Here is a 20,802-nt window from a genome sequence, read left to right on the forward strand (position 1 = left end):
TTACAGGGAAGCAGGTCAGATGATCGACGGTAACCTTGGGAGGGCCATTAGAGCACTGAAGTCGCAGATTCAATTTTGGCTCACACTACCACTCTCTATACCCGGAAGAGTGGCGATATCCAAGATGGTGATGCTCCCCCGCCTTCTCTACCACTTCACTAACTTGCCACACCTGATCCCGGCAGCTACCTTTAAGGCCCTAGACACTCTACTCACCGAACTTGTATGGGGGAACGGCCGCAGGCGTGTAGGTCTGTCCAAGCTGCAGCTCCCCTCTGAAGCCGGTGGCATGGGTTTGCCTGATTTTAGGGCCTACAACTATGCGTGTCAACTGCAATGGCTGGCCTTCTGGGTAGCGGGTCGCAATCTTCAGGAGATTAACATGACGGACAGGGATCATGCATTGGGGAGAATACACACGTTACTTTTGCCCAACTCAATTGTACCTAGGGATGTCCCACTTCTCCTCAAACTGGCGATAACATACTGGCGGAAGGCGTTAAAGTACACCTCCCCTGAGTCGTCCTATGCCCCCACGATCCCGCTCTTGGGTATCCCACTGGCTACGGGGACTCTGTCGGCGGACTCGCTGGAGCAATGGCATGACGCCGGAGTGTCGCACGTGGGTGACCTGTTCGCGGAAGAGCGCCTACTGTCCTTTGCAGACTTTAGAACTACCCATGGAGTCCCGGGAGGCGCCTTCCTGCTACACTCTGGCCTTCGCCACTATATCACACATAAGTGGTCCCCTAGGGGTCTGGAGCCAGCTACGAATCCTCTCATCACCATGCACTACCTGATGGGCACGGGCGCCCACCTCACTAAGTGGCTCACTGCTAGTATTAAGAAGGGGAGGGCTTTCGATCTGTCGCCACTACGGGCAGCATGGGAGGTAGACATTGGTAGGCCCCTGAGAGATAAGGAGTGGGAACGTATCCTTCAGTTCCCCAAAAAAGTAGCTAGGAACCCCAAGTTCAAGTTTATTCAGTCGATGCTTCTACACAGAGCCTACCTGACCCCACGCCGCATACACATGATGTTTCCTGATGCGAACAGTAATTGCCCCCGATGTGACACCGAGGACGCAACACTAATACACATGCTTTGGCAATGCCCCAAACTAGGATACTACTGGACCACGGTCCATGCTTCGCTACAGGAAGCAGGTGCTTTGACCCGATCCCCAACACTGGAATGAACGTTACTGGGGTTGGGGCCCTCACAGCGCACTAGAACCGTGGGGGCACGTTTCGCGGATCTGGCCCTGTTGCTGGCGAAACGTGCCATCACTATGAGGTGGAAATCAGCTAGGCCTCCTGACCCGGAGTTGTGGAGGGCGGAAGTGGTGAGATGGGGTAAGGCGGAGGGAGTTGCACTACAGAGGGAGGAATACAGGGGTCTGAGGAAAAAGCCAATTTCACTGGACTGGTATACCATATTAGGTATGTTTGAAACTGGGGGAGACGGGGAAGACGAGGGTACAAGTGCCTCTTCGATTGCACGATAAATGTGTCCTTGGTCGGACTGACATGCATGGTCACTAACCGTGGTGCGCTGCGGAGAAATGAGGGGGGACCCCCCATTTTATATTTTCTGTATTGGTCTAGTTACATCTATGTGGACAGTCGAATAGAGCCATATGTTGTGATTCTCTGAGTGCCCCGGTCTACTGATTAATCAATTATATGTTGTTGTGTGAGTGTCGGATGGATTTGTTGAGGGTGGGGGGAGGGATAGTTTTTGACAGGGGTTTGCATAAACTGTGACGGTTAATGTCACCAACAAAATGAAAAATTAAGACAACTATGCAATTATATGTTCTAAGCAACCTTATATGTGTATTACTCTGTATCCATCCGGGATTGGAAGTATTTGTAACTGCTTTACCTACTATGCTAATAAACAGATTTTCAACAAAAAAAAACAAAAAAAAAAATGATGCAAAAGGCTGATTTTTTTTTAGAAATATATATTTTTTTGTTGCACACAATAATTGATTTTTTTTGTTGCATAGGTTCTGTCTGGAAAACAGCAATGCGCTTTATCTCTGCTGCATTTTACCCTATTTTATTATACAATCTTACAGCACTTCATAGCCCTGATAAGGCGTTAATGCACTCCAATTCACACTGGGTTCTTCGGCCCCCCTCTGAAGTACTTTGTTGACAATGTGTGGCCTTTACTTTGGCCTGATGGAAGATGCTGGGACTTGGTGCTGGTAGCTGCACATAAGCATCAGGTGTTACAGGAAGTTGTGAGGAGAGGCACGACCTTTCATGTAGATATCTATCATTGTTTCCTTGTTTTATAAGTGTTTTGCATCATACAGTAAGTTTAAAGAAGAAGCTTTGTAATGGTTTTCAACAATTGAAGTAATTAAGTTGCAAATTTTGGCCGCTGGTCTGAGAGAGCTTACCCAGGGTGACATTTTTAAAGAGATGAAGTGGTCAAGAGGGGGATGGACCTAGAATGTGGTGCTAGTCTGGTGGTCATTACAGAGTCTAGTGGTCCAGTGCTGTGGATGGTGGATCGATGTCCGATGCACATTGTTTTTTAAGGTGATACATTTACCCACAGGGAGACAGTCTACAGATTGAATGTGCAGAGAGCTTAGAGTTCCAATATGTTAAATAAATGTTGTCTTTGAGCTGTGCTTTACTCTATATGTTGCCGTGAGAGCGGGTAGACAGTGGCTTCGATATATATATTCATGGATTAGTCTAGACAGGAAAGTACTAAGCATGGTGACGAAAACCTGTCCCATTTGAGTGATATTTAATAAAGGAAATGTGCAACACATGAATCTTATGAGGAAGAAAGATCATCTGGTAACTTGAATAACTGGTGCCACAAGAGAGAAAAATCAATCCACTAGTAACCCTCAAAGTCCTTGCTGTTAGACGAAGTTCCTTTGGCCAGATTATGGAAGAGCAATAGTCGATTTCCTGAATGCAATATCTCACTTTTTTTCTAGCTTGAGGTTCTCTCACCTTTGTTCATTGTTCGAAACCATATTCTAAATGAAAGCTGGACAGTTACCAACCTGACATGGTGTAAGTGCATGCCTCTAGATTTTCAATAATTTAACTTGCTTTTTGGGAATTCGCCAGCTGACCGCTTTGGTTCTTTTCAACATAGATTCCAACACATACCATGTGTGAACCTGTGTTAACACTGGTTTACAGAAGAGGAGACATATCTATCTTACCACCATAAAACTTTGAGACAAATCCTAGTTGTTGCCCTGAAACTCGCATGATATTGTGCTCAGCTGGCTGTTTTTGACACCAGATATCAAAGAAGAGATATGGCAGATATAATGTCTCACATTGAGTCGCGCCCATTCACTCTGCGAGTGTCTCTATATATAGAAAATGGTGCTGTTCACTTTCAAAATTGAATTCAAATATATATAACAATAAATATTTATACTGTAAAAAAAATTCCGGTTTATAAGTGTGACAACTTGCTTTAGTTCAATTGAAGGTACCTGATGCTAAGACTGTTTCTCTGTTTTTAGAACGCGTGTCAGACTATTTTGCAGAGGCTGGAGCCCTACAAGGCTTCAAAACCTGAAGGATCCTGGGACGAATGGGTATGTCATATCCATAAGACGTCAATGCTAAACTTTGGAATTCAGTGATGGCTGTGGGCAGGAGATAGTAAAGTATATATTTAAAATCAACCCTGCAAATATTTCCTCTTAATGTGATGCAATGACATCTTCAGAAAAATGTTTTTGTTATTGAAAGAAAATGGAGATCACTTAAATTATCAGGTGCTTTGGTTTTAATATTTAAGGAGTCTAAAGGTTCGTTGAATCGGGGTCACTGTAGTGCTTAATTTGAACCAGTGTCTGCAAGTGGGGCCATTCATTGTATGGGATTGGCACTTATTGTTCCTCAACAGATTTGGATCCAGAGCAAGATTAAGAAAACACAAAAAGGGATAAGAAGAAGGAAGGCAAAGACTGACAATTGTGACAAGAGGAATACGCATGAATCAAAAATAACCTGCAAGAGTGTCTGACGATTGATGAAAGAAGCATGAGATGGAATCAAGAATAGGCAGACTTGGTATGAAGTACCCGGTGACCTGGTATCTAAGCTGTGGATTCAGGAAAACAGCAGAGGTGCCATTCTTAGCATCACAAATTTGGGTAGAGTCTTAATCCCTTAAAAGCCAGGTCTTGCTGCAGTAGGCAGTACTGCAAGGATCCATCTTCCATTATACCATACCAAATATAACCACCTCTCCTTTAGATATTGTCCTGTTCAATTGCACCTTATAGAGTCACCCAGATGGTGCATGATATCATCCTGAACCTCCCTAATGGACACAAAGGTGGTATGGGAGTGCAGAATGACCACTTTGGTGGCCTATAATTGAAGGCAGCGCTCCCTCTAATACATGGGATGTAATACTAAGTGCACTAGACAAACTGAGAATGCCTTGATTGCATGGATAATGTCTAAAGACCAAGGATGTAACTCCCACCTGTAGCATAAGTATTCCATAATATAAAAGTGTGGTACTGTGTCTTCTGTGTTACCATTGTGTGGTTGATGTACCCAGGGAAGGTTGACATGAGATATTTATGTATATATGGATTAACGTGGTATTCATATAGAGTGAACCTGGAGGAGCGGGACCTGCTGTGTACCCCATGTGCACTTTTAGTTACTCTTTCATTGAAACATATAGGGCCATATGTATCAAGCCTTTTTCCCATTTAAAAACGGGCAGATTCTGACAATCTACCTGTTTGCGAATGGGAAAAAGTCTTTTGGATGTATCATCCCAAAATGCCATCGCACACTAGAGAATCGCAAAATTTGTGATTCTCTATTTTGCTAATGCAATTAAGGAATTGCAAATTGCATCTGCAACTGGACTTTGCCATCTGTGAGTCTAATTATTTATTGATGCAATTTTTATAGCGTACGAATACCCGGAGGTGTCTCGGTGCTGAAGAATAAAAGAACATACCGCTGAGAAGAGTGCTTACTGGTTGAAAAGCCACATTTTTACCAGCTTCCTGAATGTCAGGAGGGATGGGCTGACCTTGATGTGTAAAGGGAGAGTGTTCCACAGTCTAGCGGTAGCAACTATGAAAGATCTATCTCCCCATGATGATTTCTTTGTGCGAGGAATGGTTAGGCAGCGAGCTGAGGAAGAGTGAAGGGTTCTGGTAGGCACGTACAGGCAAAGTGCTTTTTTCAAGAACTCTGGTCTAGAGTTATTGATTGCTTTGAATGCTATTCATAGTGCCTTAAATTTGTATCGGCTTCTGATTGGTAGCCAATGTAGTTGGCGAATGACTGGGGAAATTGATTTGAATTTAAGCGTCCCAGAAAGTATTCTTGCCGCTGAATTCTGAACCAATTGTAGTTTATTTAAGACTTTCTCCTGAGCATTCAGGAAGAGGCCATTACAATAGTCGATCTTCGACAAAACCAGAGTACACATGAGAGTTTTTCCTGCGCTAAGAGGAAGGAAAGGAAGAAGTTTCCTTATCATTCTAAGGGTATAGAAGGACGAGGAAACAACCAAATTTGCATGGTGCTGCTGCTAAATGGTGCCACACCAGTCCTGGACCCTTGGATGTGGGCCTAAGGTGCTTACCAGCAGAACTGATGCATCTTCTTTGCTGAGCGGCGCAACCCCAAGCAGAACTGACACCTCGCCGCTGCTGTGTGGATTGGGCCCATTGAAAATACTTGCATCCCCGCCGCAACCCGCATCTTGAGACTGACACATTACCTTCAGAACCACCACTGCACCATGCTTTCCCTTGACTTCTCATCGCAAGCTCAGTTGACGGGCTCCTCAATGCAACAGGACCCTGCATCGTAGCCTCCTGCATCTCTGAACCAATTCATTGCCTCAGCTACATGAAGAATCTTCTACACAGACCCACACAATTCTCCACAACCAGGTTTTAGGGTACTCTGTTCAGTGGGCCTAACTGGGTCCCTGTAGCTGGTCTGCTCTCCATTGTGGTCGGCCTGAACTTTTAACTTTGTCCCAGTCCAACGTAACCAGATATCACCAATAGCGCTTTGTGCTTTTTGGTGCTATTTTTCACTATGAACTTTGAAAATCAATCTCTAAGCTTTTGCCAATTGGACTTTTGCCATTTTGGTCTTGTTTTATTTTATCAATCTTCTTACTGAAAACCCCTCCCCACTACCATGGGCTGACCATTTTCTTATCCCTTTCACCTGGACCCCCCCATCTCCCTCCTCTAAAGCCCCCGACGACTTTGCTGTCACGGAATTGGCAAAAAATCCCTCTATCCGAATGGCAAACTACCTTGCAAGGTACAAAATCCTCTAACGCATCGAATCCTATCCAGGGGAACGATAACTACAACAGGTGGATCACCAACTCTTTAAACCTGGTACTCCCTATGAAAAGTCTTCGTCCCAAGCGGGGCAACCCAACAGCCCCATGGTACACAGACGACCTACGAAAGGCCAAACGCGCCTGCAAGCAAATGGAAAGAAAATGGCGCCTTGACTACTGCCCAGCAGACAAAGTCAGTTACAGAGCAGCTATTAAAAATTATAAAGCAGATATCCAACGAGCTCAGGCCACATTTTATGAACAAAAAATTGACAATGCTGCGCCCAAACCCAAGGAGATTTACCGTATAGCCAAATCCCTCCTGCGACTCCCTGAGACTCCTAAAGTCCACAATAACACCCAGATCCATTGCGAGGAAATAGCGGAATTTTTCCATCACAAAATTGAATTGATCAACTCCTCCTTCCCTCACACAGCTACCACGCCCAGAGACCCCACCAACACTGACCCTATGGTAGCCCCATTCAGTGTTCTCAACAACTTTCCAGCTCTGGACAAAACCAATCTGGAAAAGTACATGAGAATGGTCAAATCTGGATCCCTGACTGACCCAGCTCCTCCTAGGGCTCTCACCCAAACAACCAGCCAGATATCACCCACCATTCAAGACCTGCTCAATTCCTCCCTTAACACTGGCATTGTCCCACCCTTATGGAAGAGAGCCATGGTCAAAGCGCTATTAAAGAAACCTACCCTCGACCAATCCAACCCCTCTAACTACCGACCTATATCCCTTCTACCCTGGCTCAGTAAAATTCTGGAAAAACATGTCAACTCAGTCCTGACAGACTTTCTAGAATCCAATAACACACTGGACCCCACCCAGACTGGTTTTAGGCCCCGTCACGGAACTGAGACTGCCCTGATTGCAGTGACGGAGGAGGTAAGAAGGATCTTGGACGGTGGCGGCTCTACGGCCATCGTCCTACTTGACCTGAGTGCCGCCTTCGACACCGTAAATCACAGCATCTTACTTCATCGCCTTAGTATGATTGGAGTGTCAGGCATAGCACTCACCTGGATGGAATCATTCCTTACAGACAGATCCTTCCAGGTATTCGAAAAGGAGTTTACCTCCTCTAGTAAACCTCTTAACTGTGGAGTGCCTCAGGGCTCCTCCCTGAATCCTACCCTTTTTAATGTTTACCTTAGCCCCCTAGCTGATGTCGTCCGCCCTTTTGGGGTGAAAATTGTCACCTACGCGGACGACACTCAGCTGGTGGTAGCTCTGGACCCTCCTCTCAACCCTAACCACAGCTTACACAATTGCCTGAAAGCTGTTGCGTCCTGGATGTCGGCCTCCCATCTAAAACTTAACGGGGACAAAACAGAGGTAATGCTCCTTGGAAATAACATCTCGAAATCCATCGACACCATCTGGCCCCTCTGTCTAGGTAGCCCCCCACAACCTAAGGATCAAATTAAGAGCTTTGGGATCTGGCTCGATCACAATCTCACCTTCAACTACCAAGCCACCAAACTAGCCGCTATCTGCTTTGGACTGATGAGATTGCTCCGCAAGATTCTTCCCCTTCTCCCGTTTCACTGTAGACGGATCATGGTCCAAGGACTAATCCTGTCGCGCCTCGACTGCGGTAACGCCCTATATCTAGGCGCTCCACAGTCCACACTGTCCAAATCCTCTTGAACCTTCCTCACCGATCCCCAGTCATAGCCAGATTGAAGGACCTTCACTGGCTCCCTGTGAAAGCCAGAATAGAATTCAAGAGCATGTGCGTCGCGCACCGCTCCTACTGGGGAACAGGCCCCGCCATAAATCACCGCTTGGTGGAAGCCTACCGTCCTTCCCGGGCCCTCAGATCCGCGACCTCCTACCTAACCTCTGTACCACACATCAGAAGAGCCAGATGCCGAGGCCGCTCGCTTGCCTACAACCTGGCCAGGATCTGGAACTCTTTTCCCCTCGCAATTAGGTCAGAACCCAACCTGCTCACCTTTCGAAAACTCTTAAAAACTTGGCTTTTTAATAAATCCCACACTTAACCTACTCCTCTGCCTCCCGCACTCCCATCCCTATAGCACAACCCCCCAGTTTGTCTACAGCGCTGGGACGCCTTTGGGTAGCCATCGCGCTTTACAAATCCTCATTCCATTCCATTCCATTTACTAAAATCAGAGCTACTTTTCTAAACTGGTGTGGAATCATGTTGTGTGGTGTTTTCACTGTTTTACTGTTTGAAGTGTTGCACAAATACTTTACACGCTGCCTCTGAGTTCAGCCTGACTGCTCTGTGCCAAACTACTATGGGTAAGCACAGGCTAATTGGGGCTTTGCTTGCACGTTACCCTGACTAGGACTGTGGTTGCTGCTTGACCAGGGCTTACACCCCAGTCAGCCAACAACCCAATTTCTAACAAGACTCTAGGCATGGATTTAAATAAAGTACATGTAGATCAGAGACATGGGGAATGTCAATAATCTGCCCACATTGATGGATTACCCAGATCTATTAACAGACTTGCACATGCTACATCTGTGTTGTTAAGGCGTACTGTCAGCCTACAAGTAGAAATGGGCCACTACAGCGGCAATGTAGCTTGTGGACTGATACAGTTAACAAATGCTGTAGATATATTACAAACCACTCGTATAGCAGATATCAGTCAAGGACTACAACCACAGAATGATGACCAATCTAGTGTTAGTAGTATTTCTGTCAGTGACACTATGAGTGTGCGTGAAACTAGGCGTTGCAGTGCTGTCGGTGGAAATCTTGGGGCTACCACTTCTGATCCTACCAAATGCAAGTCATAGCCATTTCCTTTCCTGTATTTTTGATTTTTTGTCCATCAATAGACATATATTACACACTTTTGTTAAAATATTGTGACATGAGGTAATGTTACATTACTTTGCTTACATGTACTGAGAAACATAGGAATAAAGGTTGTTTATGATTTACCAACAAACATGCATTTGATTTATATTTGCTATTATTTAGTAAATGTTTAACTTACCCTGCAAAATAAGTATAAGTTATAATAGCACGCCGTATTCGGCCCTCTACTGCTATTGATGCATGATTTTGTCTATGTCGTGGTAGCTGTTCTACCTCCCCATCAGATTCAGACTAAGATATAGGAATTTATAAGCCTCTGAGAGTTGCCACATTGTGCAGAATTGCATATATTGTCACAATTTTGCAACTGAATTCAGGAGAGTATTCTGGGGCACCGCCAATCTTGTGCAGACATCTGAATGCACTTTTCAATATTACAAAATGTGCGCGCAATGATACCTCTAGTTCTTAAATATGCAATACTGTAATGACTCTCCCTCCATGGGGATGGATTCAGATATGGAGTCAGTATTCATGGGCAAATGGCATATGCTATATCACCTACAATGACAATGTAGACCTTTAGACATTATATTATCAATATGTATTATTTTTAATTACAAAAAATCATTAGATAGCCATGTTACCAAAAATATATCTGTCATCAGAGTCTCCCTTTTGTAGCCTTATATAATGCCAATATGCATGAATAGGAAAGATTTGCAGCTGCTCCCTGGAAATCATGCTACTATGTCTGTCTGTATTCACATGTTTAGCATCATACACCACTTGTATAGTTAAAGAATGAGAATTTTACCTGTTGCAAATTTATACTTTATGGCAGATGGCAGGCAGATTGGCAAGTGTATTTCACACAGCCTATGGCATTGGGAAAGTTGGTTATAGAATAAAAATCTATCTTGGTGGTGTGCAATTCCTTTGCATTTCTAAAAAATATGTGTAGGTCATCATCATCATCATAATCATAAATAACTTTATACGGTTGTTTTGCATCAAAGTATAGAAAAAGAGCCATCATTTTGCAGTTTTAAACAAAGGAATAGGGTTCTTGGGTTACATATAAAATGCATGACAAAAAAACTGGATAAAAGCGTTAAAGCAGGCAAGCTTTCGGTTCATAGCCCTCCAGTTAAAAGCAACATCACTTAAAAAATATTGATATATAATCTTGTACACAGTTCGTTTGTTTAAGTAACCAACATTTCACAATCACAAGAATTCATTTTTGGTAATAACAGTCATTGCAGCCTAAGTTAAAATGTTCTGTTGATTAATCCAGAATGAAAATAGAAAGCGACTAACTGCAAAAACTAGTGGCCCGGATGTATCTGTTTTTAGTCATGAGTCACAGTGGAGCTGTGCTCATAACGAGCTGGTCTCGACACGACCCCGCCCACTGATTAATTCGCCTGCACAGGCGGGGAATCAATCACTCCTGTGCGGCACGGAGCCGTTATGACGAGCACAGCTCCATTGTGACTCATGACAAGCTGGGCTTGTCGTGAGCACCGAAGAGGTTAAACTGATCGGTTGTATCCACCTCCTGCGGATCAGTTATTTATTTATTTTAGAGGTTTCATATAGTCCTGGCTAGAACCAGAGATATCAGAGTGCTTTACAGGAGCAAGAGCAAGGCAAATGTCAATGGAACAGCGGATACAAGCAAAATACAATCAAGAACATCTAATCAGGAGAAAGGCAAAAAAATCTTATGATCAAAGGTTACGTACAGTTAAAAATATAAGGGAGGTGTGACAGAGGAACAGTCATAATAACAGGAGACCGTGTAAACAGAACACACAAAAATTACAGAACTGTAGTTAGAACTCAAAATACATGGGAGACCATGGAGAGCAAGGTAGGTGTGAACAATAAGGAGAACACAAGTAAAAAGAAAAGCCAGCAGATCGTCAGAGAGATGACCTGAACAGGTGTTACAAGATATCAGGTTCTGAAAGAATCATGTACTCCAGTATATATTGAAGAGATGGCATTTAATGTCTCTTTTGAAGCCACGGTAGGAGGGGTTGCAACGAAGGTCCCTCGGAAGGGCATTCCAGATGCTAGGCGCATTTCCTGAGAAGGAGCGAGTCTGGGTAGATTTCTTTTTTAGTAACAGGGGAACGAGGAGAAGAGCATTAGAGCTTCTCATCGGTCTGGCACTTCCCACTCTTGTGAGTTTATTTGTTAAGTAGGCCAGGGATTGATAATGAATAGCTTCGTGGGTGATGCAGGCAGTCTTGTAGATGCATCTTCCTTTGATGGGGAGCCTGTTTAGGGACTTGAGGGTAAGCGTGATGTGATCAAACCATTTGCAGTCAGTTATAAGCCGGGCAGCCATATTGAGCACAGATCTGAGGGCGGCAAGGTAAGCTTTAAGGCTTCCAGTGAGAATAGCGTTACCGTAGTCAAGTTTGTAGAGGACTATCGATTGAACGACCCATTAGAAGCCATCTTGAGGGATGAGGGGTTTGATTTTTTTGAGGTGTTTAAGTGTGAAAAGAGCTCCTTTGGCTGAGTTATTGATCTGGTCCTTCAGTGCCAAATTTTTGTCCAGGAAGAAACCTAAGGATTTAGCCGAGTTCGATAGAGTGAGCGGACAGTTTAGGGCTGTGAAGTCGGTAATCCAGCTTTTGATAGGGAGGTGGTTACTTTTGGGGGAGATAGAATGATTTCCGTTTTGTTGGGGTTCAATTTTAGATGGTTGGAGTAAAACCAGGATTGAATCTTGCTCAGAGTGTTGTTTAGATAAAAGATGTCGCTGTGTGAATTGATTTAGTAGTAGAGTTGCTTGTTGTCAGCATAAAGGTGATAATTGATCACAGCTTAATGCAAAATGATAGTAAGGGGTTCCATGAAGAGGTTGAAGGGTGACGGGGAGAGAATTGAGCCCTGAGGACACCCAGAGAGACTGGAGTAGGATTGGAGAGGCAGGAGTTAATTTTAATTTGTTGTATTTGGTGTTGGAGGTAGAAGTTGAGCCAGTTTAGGACAGTGCCATTGAGGTAGAACTATTGTTGAGAGACTCCAATAAGGATGAATGATTGACTGTATCGAATACTGCTTAGAGGTCCAGAAGGATAAGAAGGCAAGCCTCTCCATTCTCTAAGGAACGATGAATGTTGTCAACAATGTTAAGCATGGCGGTTTCAGTGCTACAGCCTTTCCTGTAACCAGATTGGAAGGAGTCAAGTACGTTGTATTTGCCTGTGTGTCTATCGAGCTGATGTAAGACACATTTCTCCATGGTTTTAGCTGAGAGTCGGAGGTTAGAGATGGCACAGAGGTTGTTGGGATCATTAGAGTCAGCCATGTGGTTTTTAAGAATGGGAGTTATTTACCCAAGTTGAAGGGTGTCAGGGAAACACCCTGAGGCAAGGGAGGCGTTAATAATTATAGTCCAACATGGGGCAATTATGTGGTTTAGGTTATGTACTAGCTTAGTGTGGAGTGGGTCTTTGGTATGAGAGGTCGGCTTTATTTTGCAATGATATTAAAGACTTCAAGCTCAGACATGGGTTTGAAATTATTCCAAGTGGCATCGTTTTTCAGTTATGTGTTGGAAAGGATGTCTCCAGAACCAATAGGAGTAGGTTGATTGAAGAAAGGATCAGGAGGCTGGGTTGGTGTGGAGAAAGGGGAGATGTTAAGAGAGCTTTGGCGATTGTGAAAGCGTGTGATTTTAGGCAAGGATTGATCAATTTTGGCAATTGTTGTCAGGATTCACCGAGTAGCCACTGTAGCTTCCTCAAGACTGTTGGTCAGCTCCCTGTCCTGGCCCCGTTCTGCACGATCTAATGTGTGGTTTCCTTGTTCCTCTGGCAGACTGAGATATTCCAGAGGTAATCCGAGTCATTGAACTAAAGAACTGTTGAGACTGTATATAGTTCCCCTCCCTAAGATGGCCGCTCAATGTTTCATTTACTGTACTCGATAGATGCGCCCTCTAGTGGACTTCGGGAAGGCGCGCGCTCCTAACTGCGCACTTCAACGAAGATTCTGTTTGAGAAGCTTGTTCTTGTCGCTGCTCCGCGTCAACAATTCATGACGGGAGAATAACAGTAATTATTTAAGACATTCTAAGTATCATAGTACCAGAGTTTTCAGAGACTTTTATGAGAGAAATCCTTGTCGTGCGCTCTCACTGCTCAGAGAGGCACCTCGGTCAGACGAAGCTCCCAGCCGCTGTCCCAGAGCTGTGACAGCTGTCATCCAGATATCCTACGGTTCTTCAGGAGAAGGCGAGTGTCGAGGAAGACTTGATCTGACACGACGTAGTTGAGTATTCAGCTGAAGAGAAACTTGAACTCTACAAGTAAGGTGTTACATCTTCTCGTCAAGTCAGCAAATATCCAAACTGTATTGACAGCACTCGCATTCCCCCCCTGGACATTCCCCCGTGCGTTTTTCCTTGCCTTTCCTCCCCCTTGAACCTTCCTATATCCTTTTTGCGTGCTTCGGAGATTCTGTTGAACTCTTGCTCGCACTTCTGACCCGAGGATATCTCTGCACAGAACCCCCAAGACAAAGTCTGACGAAGGGCTTCACAGGTACAATTCTGATTAATAGAGAGAGAGTGAGTGCGAGTGTAGAAATATTCTGGGTAGAAATATTAATGTTCGTATATGTCTTCACTGCAGGAAGTTCAGTCAGATAACATTCCTCAATATAGAAGAGAGGCAAATACCTGGGCAGAAACTGGTAGGACAAGTTTCATTTATCATTTAAGAATAGTCAGCACCGTGTAAGAAGGTTTGTGGTATATTCTCTGTCTCTCCCCCTTCTGTGTATTAGGCACCTACAGAATCGACGGCGAGATGAATAGCAGTCGCTGGAAGTAGGGTGCCAGTCGAAGTACAGGTTTTCTCTTCTCTGTCCACTTCCCCTTTCCCTGCTGCTGGTGGTCTTGCTCTTGAAGCGAGCGTACCGGTGGAAGGGTGATCGGGACATTCGTCAGTACTGCCCCTGCGAAGCGTTGGAGCACCTGGATATCGTGACAGTTTGAAGTGCCCACGTATTTTACCTTCGCCCGGGCAGTATGGCTGAGGGAATGGACTTGAAGGAATTAGGCGCAATCTTATTGGGGATTCAGAGAGATTTGGGAGCCGTTCGAGATGAAAATCAAAGTTTAAGATCAGAGTTAGTGGCTTCCCGTCAAGAGGCTAGGTTGTTAGCACAAAAGGTAGATGGTTTAGCTATGGGGAATCCCGTACAGAGTTCAGCGGTACCAGTCACTAGTGGTGCCGCTGTGGATCCAAAATCTGTAGCTCAGGTAATTCATTCGGTATCCCCGTTGATCCCATTGGCAACTCCTGAAAGGTTTTCGGGAGATCCTCAAAAGGCTCAATATTTTTTGACTCAATGTTCCCTTCATTTCATGTGCCGACCCACATTGTTCCCGGACGCCCAATCTCGAGTAGCATTTATCCTGTCATATTTAAGTGGAGATGCTGCCAATTGGGCCATGCCTTTAGTTAGTGAGGATGATCCTTTGCTTAGTGACTTCACTAAATTCAAGGCTGAGTTTCTTAGAATTTTTGATCGGAGAAGGATATCTCAGGCCACCGATAACGAATTATTGGAGCTGCGTCAGGGATCTAAAGATTTGATTACTTACCTCACACAGTTTAATAAATTGATCCTGGAAACTAGCTGGCCAGAAGAAAAGAGAGCTGCCTTGTTCTATCGTGGCTTAAGAGATGAAATCAAGGACACCCTGGCTCAGATTCCTAATCGACCCACCGAATTGTCAGCTTTGGTAGATTTGGTTTTGGAATTGGATTTTCGGAACTCAGAACGCAAGGGTGAGAAGAAGAAAGATTGGAAAATAAATTTCCCGCGCTTTGACAGAGCGAAGAGTGAAAAAGGACCCGGAGGGAATTCCGAGTCGGAACCCATGCAAATTGGGACAGTTCGAGGCCCTTTGAGCAATGAAGAAAAAGAACAATGGAGGCAAAAGAAGTTGTGCTTGTATTGTGGTACTGCCGGCCATTTTGTAAAGGATTGCTTGAAGCGTCCCAAGACTCCGTTTAAGGGAAACGAGGTGAACCGCCAGTAGACGGGGTCGCTCTGGTGGTGAAAGAAGATAAGACGACTCCAAAATCACATTTGATTTTAAATACGCTACAGACCATGACTCCTCATGTAATCCTTCATGTAACCATGCAATTCCGTGAACATCAGATTTTTGGAGTGGCCATTATGCTCGATTCCGGTGCTACTGGAAACTTCTGTGATATCCGCTATGCTAAACAGATGGGAATTAAAGCAATCGCAAAAGATCATCCAGAGCCTGTACGTGCTGTAGATGGGACAAATTTGACCTCCGGACCAATTACTAGTCACACAGAAGAATTGGAAATTACTCAAGGAGATGGACATCGGGAAGTGTTGCAGTTCAACTTAATCGATGCCCCACAATTTCAATTGATCCTGGGATTGCCCTGGTTAACCCTCCACAACCCGACTATAGATTGGGAAAACCGGACAGTCAGTCTGCATTCAGAGTTTTGCCTGTCCCACTGTTACGGTACCAAGAATATTGAGAAGGAACCTACGCCATCTATGCTGTTGTCGTTTGGCGGACAGTCCATTGGAGCGATAGTGACGGAAGAAATTCCTCCAGAGTACCGAGATCTCAAGACGGTGTTCAGTGAACAGGAAGCTGAAGTGTTGCCACCCCACCGTGCTTATGATTGCACCATCGACTTGGAACCGGGAGCAGTTCTTCCTTGTAGTCGAATTTATGCGTTGACTGAAGCTGAAAATGTCCATTTAAAAGAATACCTGGATCGATATCTTGCGAATGGATTTATCCGGCCATCTCAGTCCCCAGTTTCCTCACCCCTGTTCTTCATACCGAAGAAGCAAGAAGGTAGTCTAAGAACTTGCATAGACTATCGTGCATTAAATCAGGTCACCATTAAAAATAGGTACCCATTGCCGTTGATTTCTGTTCTTTTGGATCAGATTAAGGAAGCACAAATTTTCACCAAACTGGATTTACGAGGAGCTTATCACTTGGTTCGAATGAAAGAAGGGCATGAGTGGAAGACCGCCTTTCGAACCAAGTTTGGTCTTTTTGAGTATTGTGTCATGCCATTCGGCCTTTGTAATGCTCCTGCAGTGTTTCAACACTTTATCAACGACATAATGAGTGATTTAATGGATAAGATTGCCATCATCTACCTGGATGATATCTTGATTTACTCGCAGAACCCTCAGGAACACACCCAGCATGTACGTTTGGTCCTAGAGCGATTGCAAGCGAATCAGCTATTTGTTAAATTGGAAAAGTGTGTTTTTCATGTGTCACAAGTGGAGTTTTTGGGATTCGTTATTTCACCTCAAGGAGTGACCATGGATCCAGGAAAAGTACAAGCAGTGGAAGATTGGCCAGCCCCCAAGAATGTGAAAGAAATTCAAAGATTTCTGGGATTTGCCAATTTCTATCGGCGATTTATTCAAGGATTTTCGCAATTGATAACTCCCATCACGGGTCTCTTGAAGAAAGGAGTAAAGTTTGAATGGACAGATGAGTCTAATTCCGCTTTCCTGAGCCTGAAGAAACAATTCACTTCTGCCCCCATCCTACTGCACGCGGATCCTGCTGAACCATTTTATGTGGAAGCTGATGCTTCAGATCAGGCCATTGGGGGAGTCCTCTCTCAACGCCATCCAAAGACGGGACAGTTGCATCCCGTGGCGTACCGCTCCAGAAAATTGAACTCTGCTGAAATAAATTATACCATCACAGAGAAAGAGTTACTGGCAGTAAAGGATGCTTTTGAGGACTGGAGGCATTATCTGTTGGGGGCACGACACACAGTCACCGTCTATTCCGATCACAAGAATCTGCAGTTTTTGAAGACGGCAAAGACCTTGACTCCTCATCAGCTGCGCTGGTCCCTCTACTTTGCAGACTTCGATTTCGTGATTACAAACCGACCTGGCCCCAAGAACGGGAAAGCAGATGCGCTGTCTCGATTACAGACCGAAGAATCTGAGCATACAGTAGAAGCGAAACCAATCATTCCAGAAACAAAGATCGTGGGGGCACTTACGTTGGACAATTTCAAAGAAGAGGTCCGTAAGAGTTTAACCACAGAAGAAATTCAACAGTGGGTGCTACAAGGAGAAGAACGCCAGTGTCGACAGCAGTTACCCTATGTCAAAGAAGCCTTATACCTTCCAACCCTTGTGCTTCAAGAAAAGGCTTTGCGAAACTGTCATGACCATCCTCTAGCGGGTCACAAAGGAATTGCTAAGACTCAAGAATTGGTGCAACGTTATTTTTGGTGGCCTGGAATGTCCGATCAGATCAAAAAGTATGTTCAGTCTTGCGAGTCTTGTGCTCGGAGTAAACCCACTAGACAGGCTCCCCAAGGGTTGTTACAGCCTTTGCCCACTCCCCCTTCTCCTTGGCATACTATTTCCTTAGATCTCATCGTAGACCTACCGTTGAGCAAGGGATTTGATACCATCCTGGTGGTGGTAGATACATTCACGAAGATGAGTCATTTCGTCCCTTTGTCAGGAATTCCCACTGCAGTCCAATTAGCTAGAGTATTCGGCGAAAATATTGTAAAAATTCATGGTGTCCCTAAGATAGTGGTCTCAGACCGAGGTCCCCAATTTATTTCCCACTTCTGGAAGGCCTTCCTAAAGGGGATGGGGATAGAGGGTAGACTGTCCACTAGTTACCACCCAGAATCCGATGGGCAAACAGAGAGGACCAATCAAGAATTAGAACAATACTTGAGGTTATTTCTATTGGATCAGGGTGGGGAATGGTCCGAAAAGTTGTGGATGGCAGAGTTTGCTTGCAATAATGCGAAGAGTGCATCTACTGGTTACTCTCCGTTTTATTTGAACTTTGGTAGACATCCTAACTTTATGGTTTTACAAGAGGAGTTAGATGTCCCCGCAGCCAAGAGGGCCCTTTTAGATTTGAGTTCTTTGCACAAATCAGCTGAAAAGAATCTAGAGAAAGCTAAGGCGTCCTATAAAAAGTTTGCAGATTCACATAGGAAAAGGCCCCCACAGTACCAAGAAGGAGATCAGGTGTGGTTGTCCACTAAAAATTTACATTTGAAGGGAAACAGAAAATTCCAGCCTAGATTTGTGGGTCCTTATACAATAGAAAAGGTGTTAGGACCAGTTACTGTAAAACTGAAACTCCCGGCCAAGATAGGTGTACATCCAATTTTCCATGTATCCTTGCTGAAAAAGGTTCAATCACCTATACGGCTTACAAAACCTCCTGATCCACTTAATGTTCAAGGGCACACAGAATATGAGGTTAAGGATATTTTAGATTCCAAGTACGTAAAAGGAAACTTGAAATATTTAGTGGATTGGAAAGGGTTTGGCCCAGAGGAAAGGTCCTGGGAACCTGTCAGCAACCTTCATGCTCCACAACTGTTGAAACGTTTTCACTCCAGGTTTCCACACAAACCAGGACCGATGAATCGGTCCTTGAGAGGGGGTACTGTCAGGATTCACCGAGTAGCCACTGTAGCTTCCCCAAGACTGTTGGTCAGCTCCCTGTCCTGGCCCCGTTCTGCACGATCTAATGTGTGGTTTCCTTGTTCCTCTGGCAGACTGAGATGTTCCAGAGGTAATCCGAGTCATTGAACTAAAGAACTGTTGAGACTGTATATAGTTCCCCTCCCTAAGATGGCCGCTCAATGTTCCATTTACTGTACTCGATAGATGCGCCCTCTAGTGGACTTCGGGAAGGCACGCGCTCCTAACTGCGCACTTCAACGAAGATTCTGTTCGAGAAGCTTGTTCTTGTCGCTGCTCCGCGTCAACAATTCATGACGGGAGAATAACAGTAATTATTTAAGACATTCTAAGTATCATAGTACCAGAGTTTTCAGAGACTTTTATGAGAGAAATCCTTGTCGTGCGCTCTCACTGCTCAGAGAGGCACCTCGGTCAGACGAAGCTCCCAGCCGCTGTCCCAGAGCTGTGACAGCTGTCATCCAGATATCCTACGGTTCTTCAGGAGAAGGCGAGTGTCGAGGAAGACTTGATCTGACACGACGTAGTTGATTATTCAGCTGAAGAGAAACTTGAATTCTACAAGTAAGGTGTTACATCTTCTCGTCAAGTCAGCAAATATCCAAACTGTATTGACAGCACTCGCATTCCCCCCCTGGACATTCCCCCGTGCGTTTTTCCTTGCCTTTCCTCCCCCTTGAACCTTCCTATATCCTTTTTGCGTGCTTCGGAGATTCTGTTGAACTCTTGCTCGCACTTCTGACCCGAGGATATCTCTGCACAGAACCCCCAAGACAAAGTCTGACGAAGGGCTTCACAGGTACAATTCCGATTAATAGAGAGAGAGTGAGTGCGAGTGTAGAAATATTCTGGGTAGAAATATTAATGTTCGTATATGTCTTCACTGCAGAAAGTTCAGTCAGATAACATTCCTCAATATAGAAGAGAGGCAAATACCTGGGCAGAAACTGGTAGGACAAGTTTCATTTATCATTTAAGAATAGTCAGCACCGTGTAAGAAGGTTTGTGGTATATTCTCTGTCTCTCCCCCTTCTGTGTATTAGGCACCTACAGAATCGACGGCGAGATGAAGAGCAGTCGCTGGAAGTAGGGTGCCAGTCGAAGTACAGGTATTCTCTTCTCTGTCCACTTCCCCTTTCCCTGCTGCTGGTGGTCTTGCTCTTGAAGCGAGGGTACCGGTGGAAGGGTGATCGGGACATTCGTCAGTACTGCCCCTGCGAAGCGTTGGAGCACCTGGATATCGTGACAATTGTGTCCCTGAAGAAGCTGGAAATTTCCTCACATCTTTCGTTGGAGGCCGTCAGATCAGGAGGGCCAGAGGAGGTTTGTCTTATGACAATGTTAAAGAGTTCTCTGGGCCTATTTTTAGCATGATACATTTGGGAACAGAAGAAAGATGCTTTTTCACTGAAAATGTGCTTCTTATAAGCTGATCTTGCAGATCTAAGGAGAGCTAAATGAGAACTTGGTAAAATGAGTATCAACGTGAAAGGAGCATACTGCTGAGAAGCGCCTCACATTCTAAACAGTTTTTAGAAAGAGAAGTATGCCTGCTGCGAAGGTCACATAGCTAGCAACAGGAATATGAGGAGTTTGTTATGAAAGTGAAGACTGTTGCCATGTGTTTAGGACATGAAAAAAGAAAACGCCAGTTTACCTTGAAGAGAAACAGGCGAGCGACGGCCAATAAAAAATGACGGCCGCTCGCATCCAAAATGAAGAGAATTGCCTCCACCTCCACTGGCTCGTCCGGGGTGCAAAAAACAATCAAAACGGCTCCAAAAGCAGCCTCGACCCTTTAATCAGCATGTTCCTGCATCCGCTTGCCTCAAAATGCGGAGAAAACGACTTTAATTAATATAAGAGCTCCGCGCCCGAGCCATTTTGTTGCGGCGCGAGACCACGCCCCTTCAATCCATATCTTGAACCCCTCTGTGTGATCCTTAGGAACTCTGGGATCCTCTGCCACCTGTACTCTGATGATACCAATGTTAATTGGCTGGACGCATTCCTGAATTACAGATGTCAAAATATTCCTCCTCAAACTAAACCCTTCAAAACAGAATTTCTTGTAATATCTCCA

The 20,802-nt window shown here is 44.7% G+C and overlaps 1 protein-coding gene across 1 annotated transcript in view; it reads left to right on the forward strand.

The window, feature by feature from the left end:
- The window catches only part of LOC147709413 (xanthine dehydrogenase/oxidase-like), a 1,362,843-nt gene that overhangs the window by 1,005,674 nt on the left and 336,367 nt on the right, over positions 1-20,802 (forward strand). Inside the window, exon 29 of the mRNA XM_086927983.1 lies at positions 3,521-3,595. Coding sequence (XP_086784109.1) covers positions 3,521-3,595 — 75 coding nt within the window. The remainder of the gene's footprint in view (positions 1-3,520; positions 3,596-20,802) is intronic.

Source organism: Lissotriton vulgaris, chromosome 6 (genome assembly GCF_964263255.1).
Source record: "Lissotriton vulgaris chromosome 6, aLisVul1.2, whole genome shotgun sequence".
Lineage (NCBI taxonomy): Eukaryota > Metazoa > Chordata > Amphibia > Caudata > Salamandridae > Lissotriton > Lissotriton vulgaris.